General features: G+C 49.4%; 2 protein-coding genes across 2 annotated transcripts; both read left to right on the forward strand.

Moving 5' to 3' along the window:
• Window positions 1-1372: 1372 nt before the first annotated feature.
• Window positions 1373-6784, forward strand: LOC143736386 (uncharacterized). The gene is made up of 12 exons (XM_077227126.1): window positions 1373-1569; window positions 1659-1855; window positions 1940-1990; window positions 2160-2251; window positions 2372-2829; window positions 3356-3674; window positions 3783-4581; window positions 4686-4910; window positions 5005-5270; window positions 5359-5615; window positions 5694-5942; window positions 6032-6784. The coding sequence occupies exons 1-12, from the start codon at window positions 1373-1375 to the stop codon at window positions 6696-6698; spliced, it is 3777 nt and encodes a 1258-aa protein (XP_077083241.1). The 3' UTR covers window positions 6699-6784.
• A 10309-nt stretch (window positions 6785-17093) lies between these two features.
• On the forward strand, window positions 17094-22505 carry LOC143736387 (uncharacterized). Its single transcript, XM_077227127.1, has 12 exons — window positions 17094-17290; window positions 17380-17576; window positions 17661-17711; window positions 17881-17972; window positions 18093-18550; window positions 19077-19395; window positions 19504-20302; window positions 20407-20631; window positions 20726-20991; window positions 21080-21336; window positions 21415-21663; window positions 21753-22505. Exons 1-12 carry the CDS (start codon window positions 17094-17096, stop codon window positions 22417-22419), a joined length of 3777 nt encoding a protein of 1258 aa, XP_077083242.1. The 3' UTR covers window positions 22420-22505.
• Window positions 22506-27310: the final 4805 nt, after the last annotated feature.

Genomic DNA, 27310 nt, shown 5'->3' on the forward strand with positions numbered 1-27310 from the left:
GCGAAGGCACTAATGCGCATGCGCGAAAACAGAGAAGAACGATGGCGAAGCTTTAGCATCCCCACCGCGCATTTTTCTCTGTTTTTGCGCATGCCCAGTAGCGCCTTTGCGCATGCCCAGTTGTACAATATATATATATGTATATATGTCAATCTCAAGTGCAATGCCAATTGCAACCTCACTCACTCACTTACTCACATCAATTATTCATATTAGCAATATTTGCTAAGTATATGGCAGTTTGTGATGTTTCAGAGACGTTCGTTCCAGAGACGTTGTTCGACGGTGCCTTTATCTGTGATGACGGACATTCGAATAAAGGGTGGGAATCATCAGTCAAAGAGTCCAATCTTTCTTAAACCAGGCAGCTACATATGGCAGTTTGTGATGTTTCAGAGACGTTCGTTCCTCCCCTAGGCGGTTCCTCCCATTGGCCGGGAGCCCTGCCTCGGCTCCTATTGGCCGAGGCCTCGTCGCCGGCGCCAACGTCGACTCCGACGTCATTCACTCGATTCACTCTGTCTGAATCACGAATTGCCCCGAAATAACCGGAAATAACCATCTTTTGCTGTTTTACTCCATTTAAAACAATATTTAACACAAACGTTTTTTTAAAAACGCTGCAATTTTCTGCACACGGATCATTTTTTAGCCTTTTTGCTCTCTTTTTTTGTGGGTTTTTCTACCCTGTATTTTTTCGTTGAGCACGTAAGTAAGCATATTTCTTTCCCTTTCTCTTGTTTTATCTGTATTGTATTTTTAAAAGAGGCACATAATAAGCCTTTTATCAAAGTGTACTGCATGCAGAAGAGGCGGGTGAAAAAAAATTGGGGTGATGCCGAGTCGTTACGTTGGAATGACGTTTGACCCGCCTAAACCTTATAATTCTGTATAAAAAGTACAGTTTCATTCATGATTTTCATCGACACCCAGTAAAGTGCAGGTTTTCTTTCTTTTAACTATGTGCAATGCATGCAGAAGTGGCGTGAGAAAAACAATGGGCTAATATATCGAGCAGTTCATAAGCAGCTGACGTAAAACATATAATTCTGTATAAAATGTACAGTTTCATTCATGATTTTCATCGACGCCAGTAAATCCACTTTTTTTTCTCTCAAAAATATAATGTATGCAGACTTCTTCTGATGAGCGTTCGTTTGACCCTTTACTCACTTTATGTCAGTTTTATGATCCGAATAATCAACAACTATGGAAAAAGAAAACGAAATTCGTTTAAAATTATAAAAATATATAACTAAAAAGAAAAAAATTAGTACTAATGCCACTGATTTAAAATTTTCCATGAATATTTATTGTGTATGGGGGTTTTCAGTGGGGGTTTTCATTGTTTGCATTGCTTTACTGTTGCAGAATGGAAAGCACACCCAACCTGCGTGTGGAGGCTGGAGAGCTGGTGCTTAGGCCTTCTAAGCAGGCAGCCACCGTAGAGAAAGTCCAGAGAGAGGGCACGTTACCTGGCTGTGAGGGTGACTGTCTGGTGGGCTTTGGGGTCCACAAGAAGAGCACCTACAAGGAGCTCTATGAGGCTAAGGACAGGGAGAGGAAAAGGTAATATGTGCTTCTGCTTGCTTGTTATTGTATTGCTGTTTTGTATTTATTTTACTCTTATCATGTAAACTATTGTGTTTCTTATGTAGTTATGTGGAGTTCATCCGGCACAAGGGCACCAATACAGGCAGCAAGATGGACGCCCTGAAAAAGTACATCTTGCTGAGGGACCAGCAAAGGGAAAAAAAGTCATCCTCTGCATCCCAGCCTGCTGTCCCGCACCCTTCACGCCTGACTTCTCCTCCTCCCACCCAAAGCTCCCATTCCCAGCCAGCCACAGCACACAGTGAGTTTTTAGATCTATAAGTGGTGTAATTCTATGCACGTTCTAATGGAATTATGAATAACATTGTAATTTTTCTGCCCTCAGAGCCAACAGATGAAGATCTGCTGGCTTCAGCCATGGAGGTGGAGCCACAGTGTGAGTGTTTTGTTTTCTTTTGTGTGTAGAAAAAGCATGCTCACCTGATCTTATGTGATCACTAATACATTTCCTAACATCATATGGTATTGTTATGTAACCATAAATGTCTTCAAATTATTAAATCATTAGTACTAATTACAAAATTAAAATGATGTGTTCTTCACAGTACTTACACCAGCACCACCACCTTCAGCGCCGATCCGCTCACCTCGCTTGGAGCAAAGAGCCGCTCAAAGGCTGGTGTCAGCGGCTTCTGAGGTACAGTTTTCACACCAGAAGTTTGCACATATATATATATATATATATATATATATATATTATTATTAATTTACTCATTTTGTTTTTATTCATACATGACATATTTTTGTGTTCCTATAGGTTGTTCTCCCTGAGGCCTGGAAGCACTCCCTTCCAAAAGAACAACACGAGTGGATCGGCCGCTCCCTCTTCCGACGCCAGGGTGGAAGGGCAGCGCTGACAGATAACCTGCAGATGTGGTGGTACCCTCCCCAGCCTCGTCTGCAGTATCATCAGCCTCCAGCATCGCCGGACGTGTTCTTCACCTGGCCGCTGTGTTTGTGGATGCCCTACAGAATGTGGTCCTACAAGCTGATCTGCAGCTCGCCAGACTGCAGACGGTCTGGTCGGCGACTGACATCATGTGGGCTCTACAAGACAGTGAGGCGGGTGCTGAATTTACACGGCTGGTATTTTCTGGCAACAGAGTACCTGGAGTGTCAGCGCTGCCACAAGAAGCTCGCCGCGTGGTCCTATGACGTCCTGGACCAGCTGGATCCGGCTCACCGCAGGATGTTCCCAGCTATCCTCACTTACCGGTGAGTCATGAGAAAATTATTCTTACTGCAGGTGCAATTACCTACTAACATGTTACACCGTTAACTAGGATGTAATGGTAATAATGTAACTTAAATTACTTAAAAATAATATTTTTCTTAGTACTTTTAAAATTAATTACATGTAATAATTTGTACACAAAACAAGCTTTTGTAGTTTTTCCCCACGACACTGTGTCTGCCAGTCAAGGTTCTATACAGAATGTGTGAGCGACCCACCCCCATTGATCTTTGCTTGACCTTTCAAAGGTGTCAAGCTCAGAACAATAACATTCCAACACCTTGAGACACCTAGCCTGACAGCTGAGGTTCTATTCAAGATGTGTTAACGGCCCCCCATTGAGCCTTGCTTGACCTTCGATAGATGTCAGTCTTAAAACAATATCAAAGTCTGTACAGTTTTTTTATCTTTTTGTATGGGAAACATCGCACCTTTCCTCTGCTCTGGAAAAGATAACACTTTAAAGGAACTTTAATAAACTTTGCCTTTGTCTGTGTGTTTTAACAGGTTCTCTTGTGATATGCATGTGGCAAAGTTGATGAGGGAGCGATCTCTCGGCAACAGCGTCTCTATGCTGTATCACAAGCTGTGTGAACAGCATAGTGAGGAATGGATGGAGAGGTCCCTGCAATATCTCTCTGTGTGTCACCGGTTCCAGGGCACCACCACACAGCCCATCTCACCTCCACCACCCAAGCCGCCTGTACCAACCGCCAAGTGGCTCCTCTCTGTCCACGCAGAGGATATCCGGTCCCGGTATGGTGAGCTCAAAGCCAGGGTCACCTCTGTCTTTGGGTCCATCCTGAAGATGGCCTCCACAAAAAAGGTAACATATTAATCAAATAATAGTTTCAAAGGCCCAAATGTGTATATACAGGTGTAGATAAAAAATTTGTAGGTTATCTGTACTGAATTTTCTGTTTTCCAACAACAGGTGGCCAAAAAACTGGCAGGAGCTGCAGCTGGGACCGCAGCCTGGGTCACCAATGTGGGCAATGAGCACGGACAGGTCCTCATGTCTGTGCTCACCTCACACGAGGGTCAGGGACTGCTGCCCATGACCACAGGCCTGGTGAAGAGGTACGAGGCGGCTGGTGTCGCTCCCCCCACGCTCCTTTATGTGGACAGAGACTGCTGCTCTTCTGTGGGCACATCCAGAGCAGGTGCCATGTTCAGCGGCTGGAGTGATGTGGTGGTACGTCTCGATGTGTGGCACTTCATGCGGCGCTTCGCCGCTGGTCTGCACACTGACAGCCACCCGCTCTACGGTCTGTTCATGGCGAAGCTCTCTGCCTGCATTTTCGTCTGGGACGAGGGAGATGTGGCTCTGCTGAGGGAGGCCAAAATGAGGGAGCTAGAGCAACAGCATGGCATCAGAGGCCTCACTGATGACCAGCTAACCAGCAGGCTCACCTCCAGACAGTTGGCGCTGCACTGTCGACGCTGCACACGTGGCGTGGAGGAGACAGAGCAGCTAATCTGTACGTTGCTGGAGGCCTTCAAGGACGCCAGGGAAACCATGGGCATCCCCTTGGTGGACCAGGAGAGGATGGACGTCATATGGGACACGCAAAGACGCCATCTTCCCTGCATCCAGGACCCCCCTGGTGTGCAGCTGTACACCCAGACAGGAAGTATGACAAGGGGAGGGCTCACACTTCCTGTCTACCGCTGCGCTAGGGGTTTCACTTCCCTGGAGTCCTTCCACAACCACCTCAACCGCTTCATACCCGGTGAGATTACACACATCCACCTCAATGTTTTTTTTTGTGATTGTCTGTTTTTATCTCTTTTGTAATTATAAATTAGTGTTAATGTTTCCTTTTTTTTTTATCAGGAACGAGCGCTAACCTGGAAAATTTCCAGGCTTATCTGCTTGAGGGTTTGGAGCGGTGGAACGAGGACCGCGCTGCTGCTGCTGCTGCTGCTACCGTAATGGATGAGGGCCCGTCGTCCCTGCGCTGCTACAGTGCCTCGCTCCAGCACAGCCTCAATGAGCTCAGTCAGCGTCTTCTTGGCTGTAGTCTTGTACAAGACCATTCAAAGCCAGGACAGTACACGGGTATGTGTCTATAATGCCATGCTTTGTTGTTTTCTTTGTAATGCACAGGTGTCGGTTTTAAAACCTTGTTTTCAATTTAATTTTGTTTTGTCAGGCGAGCTCATCGGGGTGGAGTACCTGTGCTCGCAGCAGTCCTGGGAGTTCAGGGAGGACTTTGGGCGGGACCCAGATGCCCCAGATAGAATCCCAGATGACCTAGGGGAGGCAGAAGATGAGGGATTTGGGGATGAGGCAGAGGAGCAGGACCACACCATCTCCCCTCTTTCCTTAGTGTCCACCCAGGAAGCTGTACGCTTGTCTCAGGATTCAGCCTCACCCTCTCAGTCCTCCCAGGACCTGCCTCCTGAGCCCCAAGAAGATGTATGTATGCATGCAGGCATCCCTTGCCATGCCATCATATGGAGGACTTTTTTTATCCATCCACTAATTTCTTCTTTCTTCTTGTTAGGTGTGCAGAGGACCAGACGGGACACCAGGTTTTGACAGAGTGGTGGACCTGGCCAGGTACCTCGTCGAGCTGAGAGAAAAGCCTTGTGTCTCAGATAGGGAAGCCACTGACATTGTTCGGCTGTGGGACAGACTGCCGGACAGTGACAAAAAAGGTGTTTCCTATCCGACGAGACACAAGGGGAGACTCTTACAAGGCAGGTTTAAGGCCACCCACTCCAAAACCTCCACCTGTCATGGAAAGGAGAGCCTGAAGCGGTAAGTTAAATATTTGCACACAGAGCTTTAATAATGTAAATGACTATATGCTTTATAATTCCCTATTTTATTTTACAGGTGTGTGCTGGGGCAGGGGTCGGGCCCTGCGCAATGGCCCAATATTAGTCGAATTGTAGAGGCAGTATGTCTGGAGCTTTCCTCCATTCATCCAGCGGGGAAGGTGAAGTGGGGAGTTTCATTGAACCGCTGGGCTGCCGTTCTACACGACTACCAGGCCATACGGAGGCTGGTGGGGAACTGCCCAGCACTGAGGGGACGGGCAAGGATTCAGCTGTTTGAGGTCAATCAGCGGACGCTTTCTGTCTGGTAAGTAGTTTCTTTTTAAAGCCAGCTATAAAAGGAATTTTACAATTCTCATATTCTGTTCATCCTATTAATTGTGCCATTTTAAACAGGTACAACAACTACTGGAAGAAGCTGGAAGCAGACGTGCTGGCTCTGAGTGTGCCCTTGCCTCAGATCCGCATGGTGTCTAACACCCTTCTTCCTGTAGCCAAACAGAAGACGTCAGTGCCCGCTGCACCTCAATCAGCACTCAATCAGCGACATCCTCCCCCCGCATCAGCACCCGCCCTGTCTGCTCCACCGCCAGCGTCTCTCTCTGCTCCACCGCCGGCGTCACTCTCTGCTCCACCGGTAGCATCGCTCTCTGCTCCACCGCCGGCGTCACTCTCTGCTCCACCGGTAGCATCGCTCTCTGCTCCACCGCTGGCGTCACTCTCTGCTCCACCGGTAGCATCTCTCTCTGCTCCACCGCCGGCGTCACTCTCTGCTCCACCGGTAGCATCGCTCTCTGCTCCACTGCCGGCGTCACTCTCTGCTCCATCTTTGAGCAGAACAACTTTGTGGAGGAAGAGAAAGGCAGAAGAGTTTTTAGCCCAGAAGCAAGGGCTGCCCCCTCCACAGCAACGTGAAAGAAAAGATTACACATGCAGTCGATGTGGGCAGCCCAGAAAAAAAGAGTTTGGGCACACCAGGGTGGGCAGCTTCTTCTTCTGTGCCACAGCAGAGGGAAAGACTGTAGAAGAGTGGCTGCAGGAGAGGAGAAATGCTTCACTGTAAATAGTTATTTGTGTAAATATTGTAAATGTCCTGTTTCTTATTATTAAGGAATATTTAATTGCATTTAATAAAGAGCATGTAATTATTCCAAAGTGATTGTTCTTTATTTCAAAAGGTTTATCTGCCTTCATAACGGTCATATAAATTGTCCTTAATAATGATTATTTATTTTAGAACATTTAACGATTGTTCTTTTATTTGAGAACATTTATGTGCCCTCAATAAATGCCATGTTAATATATATCAAAACCTAATTTAGGGTTTACCTGCCTTCATGAGTCATGTAAATTTCCCTAAATTATAGTTTTTTACTTTTGCACATTTATTTGCCCTCATAAAAACCACGAAACAGTCCTTCTTTATTTCAGAATGCTTCTCTGTTAAAATAGGCCATGTCTGACCTATATATATAATTAATATATGTACGTATGTATTATTACATTTATACATATTTGTTGTACTTGTACAGATTTTAATTAAACAAAGGGTATATAGGGATCCCACAGTTAAGGCCATGTTAATAGTCTTAAATGCTTGTTCTTTATTTTAGAACACTTATTTTCTCCCATGAGGGTCATTAAACAGTCATAAAAGACTGTTCTTTATTTTAGAATGTTAATCTGCCTTCACAAAGGCCATGTTAACAGTCCTTAATGACATTTATAGAACATTTATTTGTCTTCATGAAGATCATGCTAATTGTCTTGCCCATTTATTTTATTTGTGGAGCTTTTTTATGTATTTAAATTATGCATTAGCATTCTATTATACCATGGTCTGGGTGAGTACTCGATTCTGGCTGCAGGATGTCCGTTAAAAAGTGACAGAGGACACCTAGTAAAGGAGTTCTGGTGAATCTGACTGTTTACCGTTCGAAATTAATAAATAAATGCGCTGGCTACATCAGCTGTGAGTAACCATGTTTACAATTTAAAAAAACCAGGGGGGTATAAAACAGAGTCAGACAAAGATGGAGAGACTCAAGAAGAAGTGACAACATGTAGAATGCAACAGGACGTCTCTGAATGGTTAGTTGATGAATTTATGTTTCTGATGTGGAGTTAACTATCTTCAATTAGCATAATTCTGTCATGATAATCTATAAATCGCTCCTATAGGAACTGTTGTGAGATGCACACAGAGTGACTTTTTATTGCATGTGAAAAGAAGGATGCTAAAGTTTGAGCTGACTCACAAATGTTCTTCTTATAAAACAACTTTTCCTCTTCTCAACATGGACTGCGTGTCCCGGGGGCGGGGTTTATGTACATTTTAGGGTTGCTGATGTCACTAACCTGGGAGGAATGTCGTGTAGTCCCTACCAGCCGTTTGTTGTAGTCCTTTTCTTTAAAAGCAAATAACTCCCTTTGCTTTGAACTTTGAGCATTGTAACTTTGCAGATGTTGTTTATGCTCAAACAGCAACATTTCACAGTTAGAAAAGTGAAATCGTGTTTTACCACCCCTTTAAGCATCAGAGCAGACACATGGCATTACTGTTCTGTGCAGAGATGCCACAGCATCCAGTTTGGCAAGTACCAGGGTCAAACTTTCCGTTGGCTCCTGGAGAACGACGTGGGCTACACCACGCAGTTGGTTGCCAGCCACCAGCGGGAGCGGGAGAAAAGTGCCTCCGACAGCCCCCTTATGGCCAACAAGGACGCACTCGCCCGGTACTCGTGCGCCCACCCTGCTTTTGCTGAGCAGCTGCGTTACCACCGGGTGCACGAGGAGGCCCGGGCTCGCGCCACTCAGCCCGGGTGTGAGGGCGAGGCGCTTGTTGGCTTTGGGGACTACAAGGAGGCCACCCTGAAGGACCTGTACGACTCCAAGGAGAAGCAGCACCAGAAGTAAGTCCTGTTGTGGTGAAGGGCAGTGAACTGTCGACAGGGTGCTGTGACTTGTTGATATGCGTGTTAATCTTTGATCATTGTCTTGCAGCTTTGTCAAGTGGCTACGGCGGAAGACACCGCAGCCTGGGACCTCGATGGACGCCGCCAGGAAGTACATCCTGGGCCGAGACAAGGAGCGGTCGGCAGAGGTGGCTGCTACCCCCCCACCTCCCACCAGCAGCAGCAGCAGCAGCAGCAGCAGCACCCCCACCACCAGCAGTGGCCCCAGCAAGGCCGCTGCTTCCACCGCGCTGCCGCCGCGCAAGCCGATCGCTCCCATGTTCTCGGCCCTACTGGGAAGGCGTCCAATGGCCCCAGGTGAGCTGCAGGCCAAGGTCAGGAAGCTGATGACCACACCAGCACGGCCTGCAGTTCCAGGTAGATCTCTTTCTTTCTCTTTAACACAACAGTGGTTCAGTGTACAGGATTAACTAACCATTGCCCTCCCACCCCACAGCGGTGTCTACATCCGTCAGAGACCAGTGCCCCTCGGTTCCGCCGCCGCCCCCCCCCCCCACAGAGGTGACGGACGAGGATCTGGTCCAGATGGCCACTGACTTAGAAACGGGTAACTGGCACCACACTGGACACGTCACACTGTAACATTTGCCCTCAATATATATTCTTCTGGCGGTATTTTTGTATTAACTGTAATGGTTTCATTTACTGGTCTCTACAGCTGATGCTTGAAGACCAAAGGTAGGTTTGGCAGGTAATGTAGCCGTCTTTGTCGGTGGTAGATGTGTAGAACGTAGTGGCAATGTAGATTTGCTTAACCACCTTCACATGTCTACTTCCCTTGGCCCTGCTGCATCTCTTGACATTCACCTTGTAGCACTAAACCATCTGCCCCATCACTGGCATGCTGTACGTCATCTAATTACTTGCATTCTGCACGTCATCTAATCACTGGCATGCTGCACGTCATTAACACTCAGACTCACTTAGTCTTGCCTGCCTGTGTGTTGCCCCATGACTATCATTGTGCTGATGCCATTTTGTTGTGTGTGAATGTGTCTGAAGCTCACGTACAGGTCCTTCAGACTCTCCCGCTGGTGGTGAGGCCTCCATCTCCACCTCCTCCGGCGTTGTCCTCCATCCCTCCCCCACCGCCACCACCTCGAGTTGCGGCTGCTCCACCTACGCTCGCGGTTCCGGCTCGGGCTCCGGCGTTGACCAGGGAGGAGCCCCGTCGCGTCTCCGTGGAGGAGACGCCATCTGGGGAGGCCACCCTGGCACCAGCGCCGGAGAAGAGGAAGAGGAAGGAGAGGAAAGTGGAGCAGCCCGCAACGCCCACTCCTGCTTCGGCTGAGGTACAAACACAAACACAAACACAGACACACACACACACACACACACACACCGTGCCCGTACTCATGGACGGCACAACTCAGTGAAGTTGACTGTCAAACTGCATGCAGCACCTCCTCTCAGCCTCCTTACAGTGTGTTTGTTTGTGTTGTTTTTTTCCCTCACAGTCCCGGTTGCCTGAGAGCTGGCGGACAGCTCTCACCGTGGAAGAGCAGGAGTGGATCGGCCGGGAGCTGTTCAAGACAGACAGCGAGGGGAGGACCAAACTCACCACAGACCTCAAGCTGTGGTGGGACCCCCCTCAGCCCCGGCCGAGTTACACTCAGCCATCCGCCTCACCAGCTGCCTTCTTCGCGTGTCGGCTGTTCCTCTGGACGCCCCTGCGTCTGTGGGGCGTCCGGCCGACATGCTGTAATAGGGCCCTCACCAAGTGTGGGCTCTACAGGACCATCCGGAGGGTCCTGGACATCGACGGCTGGTACTTGATGGCCACCGAGTACCTGGAGTGCCGTCGGTGTAAGAGGAAGGTAGCTGCCTGGTCGCAGGAGGTCGTGGGTCAGCTGGGAGAGGGGCATCGCGCCCTCTTCCCGGCAATCCTCACCTACAAGTAAGTAGCTGTCTGAACACTGTCACAGTATGTCTGTTTGTGGCGCCCTCTTCCCGGCAATCCTCACCTACAAGTAAGTAGCTGTCTGACCACTGTCACAGTGTGTCTGTGTGTTGCGCCCTCTTGCCGGCAATCCTCACCTACAAGTAAGTACCTGTCTGAACACTGTCACAGTGTGTCTGTGTGTGGCTCTTCTGTAACACATGATGTGCTCCTCTCTGTAGGCTCGCCTGCGACCGGCGGGTAATCATCCAGCTGCGTGAGCGTACTCGGGGGAACAGCGCCACGCAGCTGTACAAAAAACTCTGTGAGGCACACACAGAGGCCTGGATGCGGCGGTCCATACACTACCTCAGCGTCATGGAGCCCTTCACGTCGCGAGGTGTCGTGCGCATGTGCACCCCACCACCAAAACCGCCACCCGTGCCCCAGTACGCGTGGCTGTTAATGGTGTACTGCCACGACATCCTCTCCCGCCTGGAGGACGTGAAGGCCCGGGTCACCTCCGTCTTCGGAACGGTCTTGAAGATGGATTCGACCAAGAAGGTAAATGTGGTGCTATGTATGTATAAATATATATGTATATAAATGTGGTGCGGAGTATCACGCTCTGGCTATGTGCGTGCAGCCTTACTGAGATGCTTTATTCTTTCAAACAGGTGACCCGGAAGCTCGCCGGTGCTGCCGCCCAGACCGCAGCGTGGGCAACGAACGTCGGCAACGAGCACGGACAGGTGCTCATGTCCGTGCTCACGGACGCCGAGGGTGCCGGCCTGTTGTCCATGGCTGCGGGGTTAATGCGGCGGTATCGGGACGCTGGGGTGGAGCCGCCTCAGCTCCTCTACGTCGACCGGGACTGTTGTTCGTCCCACGGGGGATCCAAGACAGCTGACATGTTCGGGAAGTGGGACAAGCTGGTGGTCCGGCTGGACATCTGGCACCTGATGCGGCGGTTCGCGTCAGGTGCGTTGTGGCAAAAACAATAATTAAACAAACAGCATCACAGTAAGAGACATCATGGTTCCATAACTTGATGTAACATGCATTTTTCCATAACAGGTGTCACCACCGAGAGCCACCAGCTGTATAAACCCTTCCTGCAGCAGCTGTCTTCGTGCATCTTCCTGTGGGACCCAGAGGACGCAGCCCGGTTGCTCAAGGCGAAGAAGAGGATGCTTGAGGCGCAGGGGATGACCTTCTCGTCCGACGCCGGAGTGTGGAGGCACGTCAGCCGCAAGAATATGGCTCTCCATTGCCGTCGCCGCACGCGTGGAGCGGCGGAGACGGAGCGGCTGATCGGTGACCTCCTGGAAACCTTCGGCGGTGCCAACGGACGAGACACCATGGGGATTTCCCTGCTGGACCAAGACCGCATCCAGAAGATCTGGACGGAGCAGCGGCGCCACCTCCATTGCATCCAGGACCCGCCGGGCGTGGAGCTGTACACTGAGACCGGCAGGGTGACCAAGGGGGGGATCAGCCTGCCGGTGTACCGTTGTGCACGAGGCTCCACGTCCCTGGAGTCGTTCCACCTGCATCTCAACCGCTTCATTCCAGGTATGTTTCACATGCTTCACTGTCATGTCAATCTTTCACTGTCATCGACTCGCTGTCATTCACATTGTGTGCACTGAATAAACTGCTAAACAGATCTGTGTTCCTCCTCAGGAGAAAGTGCCAATCCCTGGCACTTCCAGGCATTTCTCCTGGAGGGGTTGACGCGGTGGAACGCCGACAGGGCGGCGTCCGTGGCACAGGAGGGACGGCCGCTGCTCCGCTCCTACAATGGCCCCCTGCAGCACTCCCTTGACCAGCTCAGCCAAAGGGTGCTTGGCACGAGTGTGGTCAAGGATTACACCAAGCCCAGGGAGTACACGGGTAAGAACACTCAAGCCACCGCGCTTACACGTGTCCACACTGAATGATATTTGTACCAGACTGACTGATGCGATTTGTGTTGTTGTACTTCAGGGGAACTCATCGGCATCGAGTACCTGTACTCCCAGACGGGCAGAGTGCTGCAGGACGTCAGCTTGGACCCTGACATTCCGGACGCGGGGGGGGACGTTCCCCAACTCGTCGAGGATGACGAGCTCGCCGACGGCCCGCAGGAGGTGGAGGACCTCACCCTGCACGTGCCTGGCGAGTTCCCAGCTCCTCAGACGGACCCGCGGTCAGGGCGACCGGCTGACGCACCCGCGCCCGAGCCATCCAGTCCGACCGGTGCCCCCGAGCCCGCACCCCACTCCCCCGGCCGGTCCTCGCCAGAGCCTCAGCAGGCTGCTGAGGTAAGCACGCCACCTCTTTGTGGTCTGCGACTGCAGTGCATCTCGCATCACCAAAAACTGCGCTCGCTCTGTTCCATCCACCTGACTTATTGTTTTCCATCTCTTCTTGTGTGTCTGCAGGACTACAGAGGACCGGATGACCAGCCGGGGTACCTGGCCGTGGTCCAGTTGGCCACGGCCTTGGTGGGGTTGCGTCACGACCCGGCCTTGCCAGAGGGGAGGGTAGACGAGCTTATCAGGCTCTACGAGGCCCTGTCACCGTACGACAGGGCCCGAGTGGTTTACCCTCCCCGCTACAGGGACAGGCCAGCTCAGGGGCGCTTCATGGCAGCCAAGCCAAGCCGCCCCAGTATACCTGGTGTGGAAAGCTTGAGACGGTAAGGCTACGCTTCCATCATACATTTCCCTGGTGTACAAACAAGCTGCTTTATGTAATGTTGCCCATTATCATGCTCATATCTGTCATTGTTTTTGTCCATTGTCCACAGCTGCCTGGTCGGAGAGACCTCTGGACCTGCCAGCAGTCCCAGCGCAAGCCGGCTGGTAGAGGCAGTATGCACCCAGCTCTGCCGCTTGATCCCCTCGGGCAGCCGTGCGCGCGGTGCCCGGAGGTCGCGGTGGGACAGCATACTGCTTCGGTACCAGCACATCCGGGACCTTGTGCTGGGCCACCAGAGGCTGATGGCTCGGGCGCCCATACAGCTCTTTGAGCTGAACGCCAGGACCCTCTCGCTGTGGTATGTTTGATGCTTTTGATGTTATGGTAATGACATGCTTGAATGGCATGCTCTCAAAATTGTACATGTAACTAAAACACTACGTTGAAATCCGTTTTCAGGTTCACCAGGATGCAGCGGGAGAAGGAGAGGACTGTGCTAGCTTCAGGCGTTGCAGCAGAGGGACGACCACCAGCGGCAGCGGCAGCGGGTTCGGCGCCGTGCCCAGCAACAGCGGTGGATCGTTCTCCGGCAGCAGCAACAGGCCAGGCGAGGACAGCAGCGCCAAGGGCGGCGGGACCTCTGGCAGCAGCACCGGCCGTGGCAGCACCGGTGCCTGTTCTGCCAGCGCCAGTGCGCCCACTGGCGCCTTTACCGCCTGCCCCCTCAGCTGTTGTCCTGGCCATACCACCGGCTGCTGCAGCTGCAACAGGACCTTTTCCGGCAACACAGCCTCTCTTTCTGGACCTCTCACTGCCCCAGCAGAGTGTGAGGGTGCTCCCCATCCCAACGCTCCCTCGGACAACGCCAGCCCCACACGTCCTCCCTCTGCCGCTGGCCGCCGCACATCACGCCGGCCCTCGGCTGCCTGCACCACCTCCTGCTCCCCCTCCTCAGCCTCGCTCTGCGTACAAAACTGAATGGCTGAGGAGGAAGAGGGCTGAGCAGAGGGCAGCGGCAGGAACAGTCGTCGCTGCCCGGGCCGGCGTGCCACAAGAACAAAAGTGCAGGAGATGCGGCCAGCCAAAGCGGAGGGAGACCGGACACACCCGCTACGGCAATGTACATTTTTGCTCTGCCGCCGCAGCGGGTAAGAGTGTGGAGGACTGGCTGAGGGAGATGAAGGACCAGGGTCGAGCCCCGGACTGATTTCGCATTCTCGCTGGGGCAGGTGTATATAGTTGTTTCAGTGTTTGTTTGTTTGTTTTTTAAAGACATTGACTTTACCCTCCACAAGGACCGGGACCTTGCCGCGGTGTGGAGGCTTCCTACAAACACCGGTCCACACCTGCCACAACTTTTCTACAGCAAAAAAAACATTGTGTATCCCATTCACACCTGTATAACATTGCCATGCCTTTGTACTATTCTGATTCTTTGCACTGACAAGTTATATAGGCCTATACTGTGTGTGTATGCTGCCTATCATATGGCTTAAGAAAAAGAAAAGAAAACATTGTCTGTCCCATTCACACCTGTATAACACATTCACACCTGTATAACACATTGTCATGCATTTGTGCTGTTCTGATTTTATGCGCTGACAAGTTATATAGGCCTTTTGGACATGTGGGTATGTTCAATAATGTGGTCACTGTCTTTGGAGTTACGTCCAGTTGCCACTGGCTCTGTTGCCGCCGCGTTGGTACTTCACACTGTATGCTGCTGCATTATTTATCCATGCATGTCTGTAATGAGCCCTTATACTATGCGTCTGTCTGCTGTGATTGATGTGGTTTAAAATAAGAGGAATGAAGCCTTGTGCCACTGTTCTGCATCAATACCACTGTTCTGCATCTCGCCCCAGAACATTTATGCCATGTGTCTGCTCTGATGCTCTATTTGTATTATTATTATCATCATCATCATCATCAAAATCATCATGTTTTATTGTATTGTAGTTTGAAATAAATAATCTATTTCACACTGTAGTCTACTGCTGCTGTGTTTGGTGTTTTCTGCATCTATACATCATCATCATCAACAACAACTACAACAACAACAACAACTACTGATATTTAATTGATATTTTTTTTACTGAAGAAAAAGGTGAAACGAATAATACACGGCATGTAACTTTTATTTATACATTGAAATAAAATTATTGACATAATATAAATGTAATATAATGTTTAACATAACAAATTTTTATATATATGCAGAAAAAGGTGAAACAATATAAATACAATATATCTATGCAGAAAAGGGTGAAACAATATAAAAAGGGGAAACAATATGAATACAGTATATTATTTAACATAAACAATATAAATACAATATAATGTTTAACACAACAGATTTTAATATCTATGCAGAAAAAGGTGAAACAAATAACGCACGGCATGTTACTTTTATGTATACACATGAAATAGGCATAATATGAATATAATAGTGTGTAATATAATGTTTAATATTTGTGCTTCGGTCGGGATTCGATCCTACGCTTTGATGGTGTCTCGTTTGTACCGCGTTTGTGCGACTGGGCATGCGCGAAGGCACTAATGCGCATGCGCGAAAACAGAGAAGAACGATGGCGAAGCTTTAGCATCCCCACCGCGCATTTTTCTCTGTTTTTGCGCATGCCCAGTAGCGCCTTTGCGCATGCCCAGTTGTACAATATATATATATGTATATATGTCAATCTCAAGTGCAATGCCAATTGCAACCTCACTCACTCACTTACTCACATCAATTATTCATATTAGCAATATTTGCTAAGTATATGGCAGTTTGTGATGTTTCAGAGACGTTCGTTCCAGAGACGTTGTTCGACGGTGCCTTTATCTGTGATGACGGACATTCGAATAAAGGGTGGGAATCATCAGTCAAAGAGTCCAATCTTTCTTAAACCAGGCAGCTACATATGGCAGTTTGTGATGTTTCAGAGACGTTCGTTCCTCCCCTAGGCGGTTCCTCCCATTGGCCGGGAGCCCTGCCTCGGCTCCTATTGGCCGAGGCCTCGTCGCCGGCGCCAACGTCGACTCCGACGTCATTCACTCGATTCACTCTGTCTGAATCACGAATTGCCCCGAAATAACCGGAAATAACCATCTTTTGCTGTTTTACTCCATTTAAAACAATATTTAACACAAACGTTTTTTTAAAAACGCTGCAATTTTCTGCACACGGATCATTTTTTAGCCTTTTTGCTCTCTTTTTTTGTGGGTTTTTCTACCCTGTATTTTTTCGTTGAGCACGTAAGTAAGCATATTTCTTTCCCTTTCTCTTGTTTTATCTGTATTGTATTTTTAAAAGAGGCACATAATAAGCCTTTTATCAAAGTGTACTGCATGCAGAAGAGGCGGGTGAAAAAAAATTGGGGTGATGCCGAGTCGTTACGTTGGAATGACGTTTGACCCGCCTAAACCTTATAATTCTGTATAAAAAGTACAGTTTCATTCATGATTTTCATCGACACCCAGTAAAGTGCAGGTTTTCTTTCTTTTAACTATGTGCAATGCATGCAGAAGTGGCGTGAGAAAAACAATGGGCTAATATATCGAGCAGTTCATAAGCAGCTGACGTAAAACATATAATTCTGTATAAAATGTACAGTTTCATTCATGATTTTCATCGACGCCAGTAAATCCACTTTTTTTTCTCTCAAAAATATAATGTATGCAGACTTCTTCTGATGAGCGTTCGTTTGACCCTTTACTCACTTTATGTCAGTTTTATGATCCGAATAATCAACAACTATGGAAAAAGAAAACGAAATTCGTTTAAAATTATAAAAATATATAACTAAAAAGAAAAAAATTAGTACTAATGCCACTGATTTAAAATTTTCCATGAATATTTATTGTGTATGGGGGTTTTCAGTGGGGGTTTTCATTGTTTGCATTGCTTTACTGTTGCAGAATGGAAAGCACACCCAACCTGCGTGTGGAGGCTGGAGAGCTGGTGCTTAGGCCTTCTAAGCAGGCAGCCACCGTAGAGAAAGTCCAGAGAGAGGGCACGTTACCTGGCTGTGAGGGTGACTGTCTGGTGGGCTTTGGGGTCCACAAGAAGAGCACCTACAAGGAGCTCTATGAGGCTAAGGACAGGGAGAGGAAAAGGTAATATGTGCTTCTGCTTGCTTGTTATTGTATTGCTGTTTTGTATTTATTTTACTCTTATCATGTAAACTATTGTGTTTCTTATGTAGTTATGTGGAGTTCATCCGGCACAAGGGCACCAATACAGGCAGCAAGATGGACGCCCTGAAAAAGTACATCTTGCTGAGGGACCAGCAAAGGGAAAAAAAGTCATCCTCTGCATCCCAGCCTGCTGTCCCGCACCCTTCACGCCTGACTTCTCCTCCTCCCACCCAAAGCTCCCATTCCCAGCCAGCCACAGCACACAGTGAGTTTTTAGATCTATAAGTGGTGTAATTCTATGCACGTTCTAATGGAATTATGAATAACATTGTAATTTTTCTGCCCTCAGAGCCAACAGATGAAGATCTGCTGGCTTCAGCCATGGAGGTGGAGCCACAGTGTGAGTGTTTTGTTTTCTTTTGTGTGTAGAAAAAGCATGCTCACCTGATCTTATGTGATCACTAATACATTTCCTAACATCATATGGTATTGTTATGTAACCATAAATGTCTTCAAATTATTAAATCATTAGTACTAATTACAAAATTAAAATGATGTGTTCTTCACAGTACTTACACCAGCACCACCACCTTCAGCGCCGATCCGCTCACCTCGCTTGGAGCAAAGAGCCGCTCAAAGGCTGGTGTCAGCGGCTTCTGAGGTACAGTTTTCACACCAGAAGTTTGCACATATATATATATATATATATATATATATATATTATTATTAATTTACTCATTTTGTTTTTATTCATACATGACATATTTTTGTGTTCCTATAGGTTGTTCTCCCTGAGGCCTGGAAGCACTCCCTTCCAAAAGAACAACACGAGTGGATCGGCCGCTCCCTCTTCCGACGCCAGGGTGGAAGGGCAGCGCTGACAGATAACCTGCAGATGTGGTGGTACCCTCCCCAGCCTCGTCTGCAGTATCATCAGCCTCCAGCATCGCCGGACGTGTTCTTCACCTGGCCGCTGTGTTTGTGGATGCCCTACAGAATGTGGTCCTACAAGCTGATCTGCAGCTCGCCAGACTGCAGACGGTCTGGTCGGCGACTGACATCATGTGGGCTCTACAAGACAGTGAGGCGGGTGCTGAATTTACACGGCTGGTATTTTCTGGCAACAGAGTACCTGGAGTGTCAGCGCTGCCACAAGAAGCTCGCCGCGTGGTCCTATGACGTCCTGGACCAGCTGGATCCGGCTCACCGCAGGATGTTCCCAGCTATCCTCACTTACCGGTGAGTCATGAGAAAATTATTCTTACTGCAGGTGCAATTACCTACTAACATGTTACACCGTTAACTAGGATGTAATGGTAATAATGTAACTTAAATTACTTAAAAATAATATTTTTCTTAGTACTTTTAAAATTAATTACATGTAATAATTTGTACACAAAACAAGCTTTTGTAGTTTTTCCCCACGACACTGTGTCTGCCAGTCAAGGTTCTATACAGAATGTGTGAGCGACCCACCCCCATTGATCTTTGCTTGACCTTTCAAAGGTGTCAAGCTCAGAACAATAACATTCCAACACCTTGAGACACCTAGCCTGACAGCTGAGGTTCTATTCAAGATGTGTTAACGGCCCCCCATTGAGCCTTGCTTGACCTTCGATAGATGTCAGTCTTAAAACAATATCAAAGTCTGTACAGTTTTTTTATCTTTTTGTATGGGAAACATCGCACCTTTCCTCTGCTCTGGAAAAGATAACACTTTAAAGGAACTTTAATAAACTTTGCCTTTGTCTGTGTGTTTTAACAGGTTCTCTTGTGATATGCATGTGGCAAAGTTGATGAGGGAGCGATCTCTCGGCAACAGCGTCTCTATGCTGTATCACAAGCTGTGTGAACAGCATAGTGAGGAATGGATGGAGAGGTCCCTGCAATATCTCTCTGTGTGTCACCGGTTCCAGGGCACCACCACACAGCCCATCTCACCTCCACCACCCAAGCCGCCTGTACCAACCGCCAAGTGGCTCCTCTCTGTCCACGCAGAGGATATCCGGTCCCGGTATGGTGAGCTCAAAGCCAGGGTCACCTCTGTCTTTGGGTCCATCCTGAAGATGGCCTCCACAAAAAAGGTAACATATTAATCAAATAATAGTTTCAAAGGCCCAAATGTGTATATACAGGTGTAGATAAAAAATTTGTAGGTTATCTGTACTGAATTTTCTGTTTTCCAACAACAGGTGGCCAAAAAACTGGCAGGAGCTGCAGCTGGGACCGCAGCCTGGGTCACCAATGTGGGCAATGAGCACGGACAGGTCCTCATGTCTGTGCTCACCTCACACGAGGGTCAGGGACTGCTGCCCATGACCACAGGCCTGGTGAAGAGGTACGAGGCGGCTGGTGTCGCTCCCCCCACGCTCCTTTATGTGGACAGAGACTGCTGCTCTTCTGTGGGCACATCCAGAGCAGGTGCCATGTTCAGCGGCTGGAGTGATGTGGTGGTACGTCTCGATGTGTGGCACTTCATGCGGCGCTTCGCCGCTGGTCTGCACACTGACAGCCACCCGCTCTACGGTCTGTTCATGGCGAAGCTCTCTGCCTGCATTTTCGTCTGGGACGAGGGAGATGTGGCTCTGCTGAGGGAGGCCAAAATGAGGGAGCTAGAGCAACAGCATGGCATCAGAGGCCTCACTGATGACCAGCTAACCAGCAGGCTCACCTCCAGACAGTTGGCGCTGCACTGTCGACGCTGCACACGTGGCGTGGAGGAGACAGAGCAGCTAATCTGTACGTTGCTGGAGGCCTTCAAGGACGCCAGGGAAACCATGGGCATCCCCTTGGTGGACCAGGAGAGGATGGACGTCATATGGGACACGCAAAGACGCCATCTTCCCTGCATCCAGGACCCCCCTGGTGTGCAGCTGTACACCCAGACAGGAAGTATGACAAGGGGAGGGCTCACACTTCCTGTCTACCGCTGCGCTAGGGGTTTCACTTCCCTGGAGTCCTTCCACAACCACCTCAACCGCTTCATACCCGGTGAGATTACACACATCCACCTCAATGTTTTTTTTTGTGATTGTCTGTTTTTATCTCTTTTGTAATTATAAATTAGTGTTAATGTTTCCTTTTTTTTTTATCAGGAACGAGCGCTAACCTGGAAAATTTCCAGGCTTATCTGCTTGAGGGTTTGGAGCGGTGGAACGAGGACCGCGCTGCTGCTGCTGCTGCTGCTACCGTAATGGATGAGGGCCCGTCGTCCCTGCGCTGCTACAGTGCCTCGCTCCAGCACAGCCTCAATGAGCTCAGTCAGCGTCTTCTTGGCTGTAGTCTTGTACAAGACCATTCAAAGCCAGGACAGTACACGGGTATGTGTCTATAATGCCATGCTTTGTTGTTTTCTTTGTAATGCACAGGTGTCGGTTTTAAAACCTTGTTTTCAATTTAATTTTGTTTTGTCAGGCGAGCTCATCGGGGTGGAGTACCTGTGCTCGCAGCAGTCCTGGGAGTTCAGGGAGGACTTTGGGCGGGACCCAGATGCCCCAGATAGAATCCCAGATGACCTAGGGGAGGCAGAAGATGAGGGATTTGGGGATGAGGCAGAGGAGCAGGACCACACCATCTCCCCTCTTTCCTTAGTGTCCACCCAGGAAGCTGTACGCTTGTCTCAGGATTCAGCCTCACCCTCTCAGTCCTCCCAGGACCTGCCTCCTGAGCCCCAAGAAGATGTATGTATGCATGCAGGCATCCCTTGCCATGCCATCATATGGAGGACTTTTTTTATCCATCCACTAATTTCTTCTTTCTTCTTGTTAGGTGTGCAGAGGACCAGACGGGACACCAGGTTTTGACAGAGTGGTGGACCTGGCCAGGTACCTCGTCGAGCTGAGAGAAAAGCCTTGTGTCTCAGATAGGGAAGCCACTGACATTGTTCGGCTGTGGGACAGACTGCCGGACAGTGACAAAAAAGGTGTTTCCTATCCGACGAGACACAAGGGGAGACTCTTACAAGGCAGGTTTAAGGCCACCCACTCCAAAACCTCCACCTGTCATGGAAAGGAGAGCCTGAAGCGGTAAGTTAAATATTTGCACACAGAGCTTTAATAATGTAAATGACTATATGCTTTATAATTCCCTATTTTATTTTACAGGTGTGTGCTGGGGCAGGGGTCGGGCCCTGCGCAATGGCCCAATATTAGTCGAATTGTAGAGGCAGTATGTCTGGAGCTTTCCTCCATTCATCCAGCGGGGAAGGTGAAGTGGGGAGTTTCATTGAACCGCTGGGCTGCCGTTCTACACGACTACCAGGCCATACGGAGGCTGGTGGGGAACTGCCCAGCACTGAGGGGACGGGCAAGGATTCAGCTGTTTGAGGTCAATCAGCGGACGCTTTCTGTCTGGTAAGTAGTTTCTTTTTAAAGCCAGCTATAAAAGGAATTTTACAATTCTCATATTCTGTTCATCCTATTAATTGTGCCATTTTAAACAGGTACAACAACTACTGGAAGAAGCTGGAAGCAGACGTGCTGGCTCTGAGTGTGCCCTTGCCTCAGATCCGCATGGTGTCTAACACCCTTCTTCCTGTAGCCAAACAGAAGACGTCAGTGCCCGCTGCACCTCAATCAGCACTCAATCAGCGACATCCTCCCCCCGCATCAGCACCCGCCCTGTCTGCTCCACCGCCAGCGTCTCTCTCTGCTCCACCGCCGGCGTCACTCTCTGCTCCACCGGTAGCATCGCTCTCTGCTCCACCGCCGGCGTCACTCTCTGCTCCACCGGTAGCATCGCTCTCTGCTCCACCGCTGGCGTCACTCTCTGCTCCACCGGTAGCATCTCTCTCTGCTCCACCGCCGGCGTCACTCTCTGCTCCACCGGTAGCATCGCTCTCTGCTCCACTGCCGGCGTCACTCTCTGCTCCATCTTTGAGCAGAACAACTTTGTGGAGGAAGAGAAAGGCAGAAGAGTTTTTAGCCCAGAAGCAAGGGCTGCCCCCTCCACAGCAACGTGAAAGAAAAGATTACACATGCAGTCGATGTGGGCAGCCCAGAAAAAAAGAGTTTGGGCACACCAGGGTGGGCAGCTTCTTCTTCTGTGCCACAGCAGAGGGAAAGACTGTAGAAGAGTGGCTGCAGGAGAGGAGAAATGCTTCACTGTAAATAGTTATTTGTGTAAATATTGTAAATGTCCTGTTTCTTATTATTAAGGAATATTTAATTGCATTTAATAAAGAGCATGTAATTATTCCAAAGTGATTGTTCTTTATTTCAAAAGGTTTATCTGCCTTCATAACGGTCATATAAATTGTCCTTAATAATGATTATTTATTTTAGAACATTTAACGATTGTTCTTTTATTTGAGAACATTTATGTGCCCTCAATAAATGCCATGTTAATATATATCAAAACCTAATTTAGGGTTTACCTGCCTTCATGAGTCATGTAAATTTCCCTAAATTATAGTTTTTTACTTTTGCACATTTATTTGCCCTCATAAAAACCACGAAACAGTCCTTCTTTATTTCAGAATGCTTCTCTGTTAAAATAGGCCATGTCTGACCTATATATATAATTAATATATGTACGTATGTATTATTACATTTATACATATTTGTTGTACTTGTACAGATTTTAATTAAACAAAGGGTATATAGGGATCCCACAGTTAAGGCCATGTTAATAGTCTTAAATGCTTGTTCTTTATTTTAGAACACTTATTTTCTCCCATGAGGGTCATTAAACAGTCATAAAAGACTGTTCTTTATTTTAGAATGTTAATCTGCCTTCACAAAGGCCATGTTAACAGTCCTTAATGACATTTATAGAACATTTATTTGTCTTCATGAAGATCATGCTAATTGTCTTGCCCATTTATTTTATTTGTGGAGCTTTTTTATGTATTTAAATTATGCATTAGCATTCTATTATACCATGGTCTGGGTGAGTACTCGATTCTGGCTGCAGGATGTCCGTTAAAAAGTGACAGAGGACACCTAGTAAAGGAGTTCTGGTGAATCTGACTGTTTACCGTTCGAAATTAATAAATAAATGCGCTGGCTACATCAGCTGTGAGTAACCATGTTTACAATTTAAAAAAACCAGGGGGGTATAAAACAGAGTCAGACAAAGATGGAGAGACTCAAGAAGAAGTGACAACATGTAGAATGCAACAGGACGTCTCTGAATGGTTAGTTGATGAATTTATGTTTCTGATGTGGAGTTAACTATCTTCAATTAGCATAATTCTGTCATGATAATCTATAAATCGCTCCTATAGGAACTGTTGTGAGATGCACACAGAGTGACTTTTTATTGCATGTGAAAAGAAGGATGCTAAAGTTTGAGCTGACTCACAAATGTTCTTCTTATAAAACAACTTTTCCTCTTCTCAACATGGACTGCGTGTCCCGGGGGCGGGGTTTATGTACATTTTAGGGTTGCTGATGTCACTAACCTGGGAGGAATGTCGTGTAGTCCCTACCAGCCGTTTGTTGTAGTCCTTTTCTTTAAAAGCAAATAACTCCCTTTGCTTTGAACTTTGAGCATTGTAACTTTGCAGATGTTGTTTATGCTCAAACAGCAACATTTCACAGTTAGAAAAGTGAAATCGTGTTTTACCACCCCTTTAAGCATCAGAGCAGACACATGGCATTACTGTTCTGTGCAGAGATGCCACAGCATCCAGTTTGGCAAGTACCAGGGTCAAACTTTCCGTTGGCTCCTGGAGAACGACGTGGGCTACACCACGCAGTTGGTTGCCAGCCACCAGCGGGAGCGGGAGAAAAGTGCCTCCGACAGCCCCCTTATGGCCAACAAGGACGCACTCGCCCGGTACTCGTGCGCCCACCCTGCTTTTGCTGAGCAGCTGCGTTACCACCGGGTGCACGAGGAGGCCCGGGCTCGCGCCACTCAGCCCGGGTGTGAGGGCGAGGCGCTTGTTGGCTTTGGGGACTACAAGGAGGCCACCCTGAAGGACCTGTACGACTCCAAGGAGAAGCAGCACCAGAAGTAAGTCCTGTTGTGGTGAAGGGCAGTGAACTGTCGACAGGGTGCTGTGACTTGTTGATATGCGTGTTAATCTTTGATCATTGTCTTGCAGCTTTGTCAAGTGGCTACGGCGGAAGACACCGCAGCCTGGGACCTCGATGGACGCCGCCAGGAAGTACATCCTGGGCCGAGACAAGGAGCGGTCGGCAGAGGTGGCTGCTACCCCCCCACCTCCCACCAGCAGCAGCAGCAGCAGCAGCAGCAGCACCCCCACCACCAGCAGTGGCCCCAGCAAGGCCGCTGCTTCCACCGCACTGCCGCCGCGCAAGCCGATCGCTCCCATGTTCTCGGCCCTACTGGGAAGGCGTCCAATGGCCCCAGGTGAGCTGCAGGCCAAGGTCAGGAAGCTGATGACCACACCAGCACGGCCTGCAGTTCCAGGTAGATCTCTTTCTTTCTCTTTAACACAACAGTGGTTCAGTGTACAGGATTAACTAACCATTGCCCTCCCACCCCACAGCGGTGTCTACATCCGTCAGAGACCAGTGCCCCTCGGTTCCGCCGCCGCCCCCCCCCCCCCCACAGAGGTGACGGACGAGGATCTGGTCCAGATGGCCACTGACTTAGAAACGGGTAACTGGCACCACACTGGACACGTCACACTGTAACATTTGCCCTCAATATATATTCTTCTGGCGGTATTTTTGTATTAACTGTAATGGTTTCATTTACTGGTCTCTACAGCTGATGCTTGAAGACCAAAGGTAGGTTTGGCAGGTAATGTAGCCGTCTTTGTCGGTGGTAGATGTGTAGAACGTAGTGGCAATGTAGATTTGCTTAACCACCTTCACATGTCTACTTCCCTTGGCCCTGCTGCATCTCTTGACATTCACCTTGTAGCACTAAACCATCTGCCCCATCACTGGCATGCTGTACGTCATCTAATTACTTGCATTCTGCACGTCATCTAATCACTGGCATGCTGCACGTCATTAACACTCAGACTCACTTAGTCTTGCCTGCCTGTGTGTTGCCCCATGACTATCATTGTGCTGATGCCATTTTGTTGTGTGTGAATGTGTCTGAAGCTCACGTACAGGTCCTTCAGACTCTCCCGCTGGTGGTGAGGCCTCCATCTCCACCTCCTCCGGCGTTGTCCTCCATCCCTCCCCCACCGCCACCACCTCGAGTTGCGGCTGCTCCACCTACGCTCGCGGTTCCGGCTCGGGCTCCGGCGTTGACCAGGGAGGAGCCCCGTCGCGTCTCCGTGGAGGAGACGCCATCTGGGGAGGCCACCCTGGCACCAGCGCCGGAGAAGAGGAAGAGGAAGGAGAGGAAAGTGGAGCAGCCCGCAACGCCCACTCCTGCTTCGGCTGAGGTACAAACACAAACACAGACACACACACACACACACACACACACCGTGCCCGTACTCATGGACGGCACAACTCAGTGAAGTTGACTGTCAAACTGCATGCAGCACCTCCTCTCAGCCTCCTTACAGTGTGTTTGTTTGTGTTGTTTTTTTCCCTCACAGTCCCGGTTGCCTGAGAGCTGGCGGACAGCTCTCACCGTGGAAGAGCAGGAGTGGATCGGCCGGGAGCTGTTCAAGACAGACAGCGAGGGGAGGACCAAACTCACCACAGACCTCAAGCTGTGGTGGGACCCCCCTCAGCCCCGGCCGAGTTACACTCAGCCATCCGCCTCACCAGCTGCCTTCTTCGCGTGTCGGCTGTTCCTCTGGACGCCCCTGCGTCTGTGGGGCGTCCGGCCGACATGCTGTAATAGGGCCCTCACCAAGTGTGGGCTCTACAGGACCATCCGGAGGGTCCTGGACATCGACGGCTGGTACTTGATGGCCACCGAGTACCTGGAGTGCCGTCGGTGTAAGAGGAAGGTAGCTGCCTGGTCGCAGGAGGTCGTGGGTCAGCTGGGAGAGGGGCATCGCGCCCTCTTCCCGGCAATCCTCACCTACAAGTAAGTAGCTGTCTGAACACTGTCACAGTATGTCTGTTTGTGGCGCCCTCTTCCCGGCAATCCTCACCTACAAGTAAGTAGCTGTCTGACCACTGTCACAGTGTGTCTGTGTGTTGCGCCCTCTTGCCGGCAATCCTCACCTACAAGTAAGTACCTGTCTGAACACTGTCACAGTGTGTCTGTGTGTGGCTCTTCTGTAACACATGATGTGCTCCTCTCTGTAGGCTCGCCTGCGACCGGCGGGTAATCATCCAGCTGCGTGAGCGTACTCGGGGGAACAGCGCCACGCAGCTGTACAAAAAACTCTGTGAGGCACACACAGAGGCCTGGATGCGGCGGTCCATACACTACCTCAGCGTCATGGAGCCCTTCACGTCGCGAGGTGTCGTGCGCATGTGCACCCCACCACCAAAACCGCCACCCGTGCCCCAGTACGCGTGGCTGTTAATGGTGTACTGCCACGACATCCTCTCCCGCCTGGAGGACGTGAAGGCCCGGGTCACCTCCGTCTTCGGAACGGTCTTGAAGATGGATTCGACCAAGAAGGTAAATGTGGTGCTATGTATGTATAAATATATATGTATATAAATGTGGTGCGGAGTATCACGCTCTGGCTATGTGCGTGCAGCCTTACTGAGATGCTTTATTCTTTCAAACAGGTGACCCGGAAGCTCGCCGGTGCTGCCGCCCAGACCGCAGCGTGGGCAACGAACGTCGGCAACGAGCACGGACAGGTGCTCATGTCCGTGCTCACGGACGCCGAGGGTGCCGGCCTGTTGTCCATGGCTGCGGGGTTAATGCGGCGGTATCGGGACGCTGGGGTGGAGCCGCCTCAGCTCCTCTACGTCGACCGGGACTGTTGTTCGTCCCACGGGGGATCCAAGACAGCTGACATGTTCGGGAAGTGGGACAAGCTGGTGGTCCGGCTGGACATCTGGCACCTGATGCGGCGGTTCGCGTCAGGTGCGTTGTGGCAAAAACAATAATTAAACAAACAGCATCACAGTAAGAGACATCATGGTTCCATAACTTGATGTAACATGCATTTTTCCATAACAGGTGTCACCACCGAGAGCCACCAGCTGT

This window comes from Siphateles boraxobius, unplaced genomic scaffold, assembly GCF_051911475.1.
Source record: "Siphateles boraxobius isolate OS27281-9 unplaced genomic scaffold, OSU_SipBor_1 13, whole genome shotgun sequence".
Classification (NCBI taxonomy): domain Eukaryota; kingdom Metazoa; phylum Chordata; class Actinopteri; order Cypriniformes; family Leuciscidae; genus Siphateles; species Siphateles boraxobius.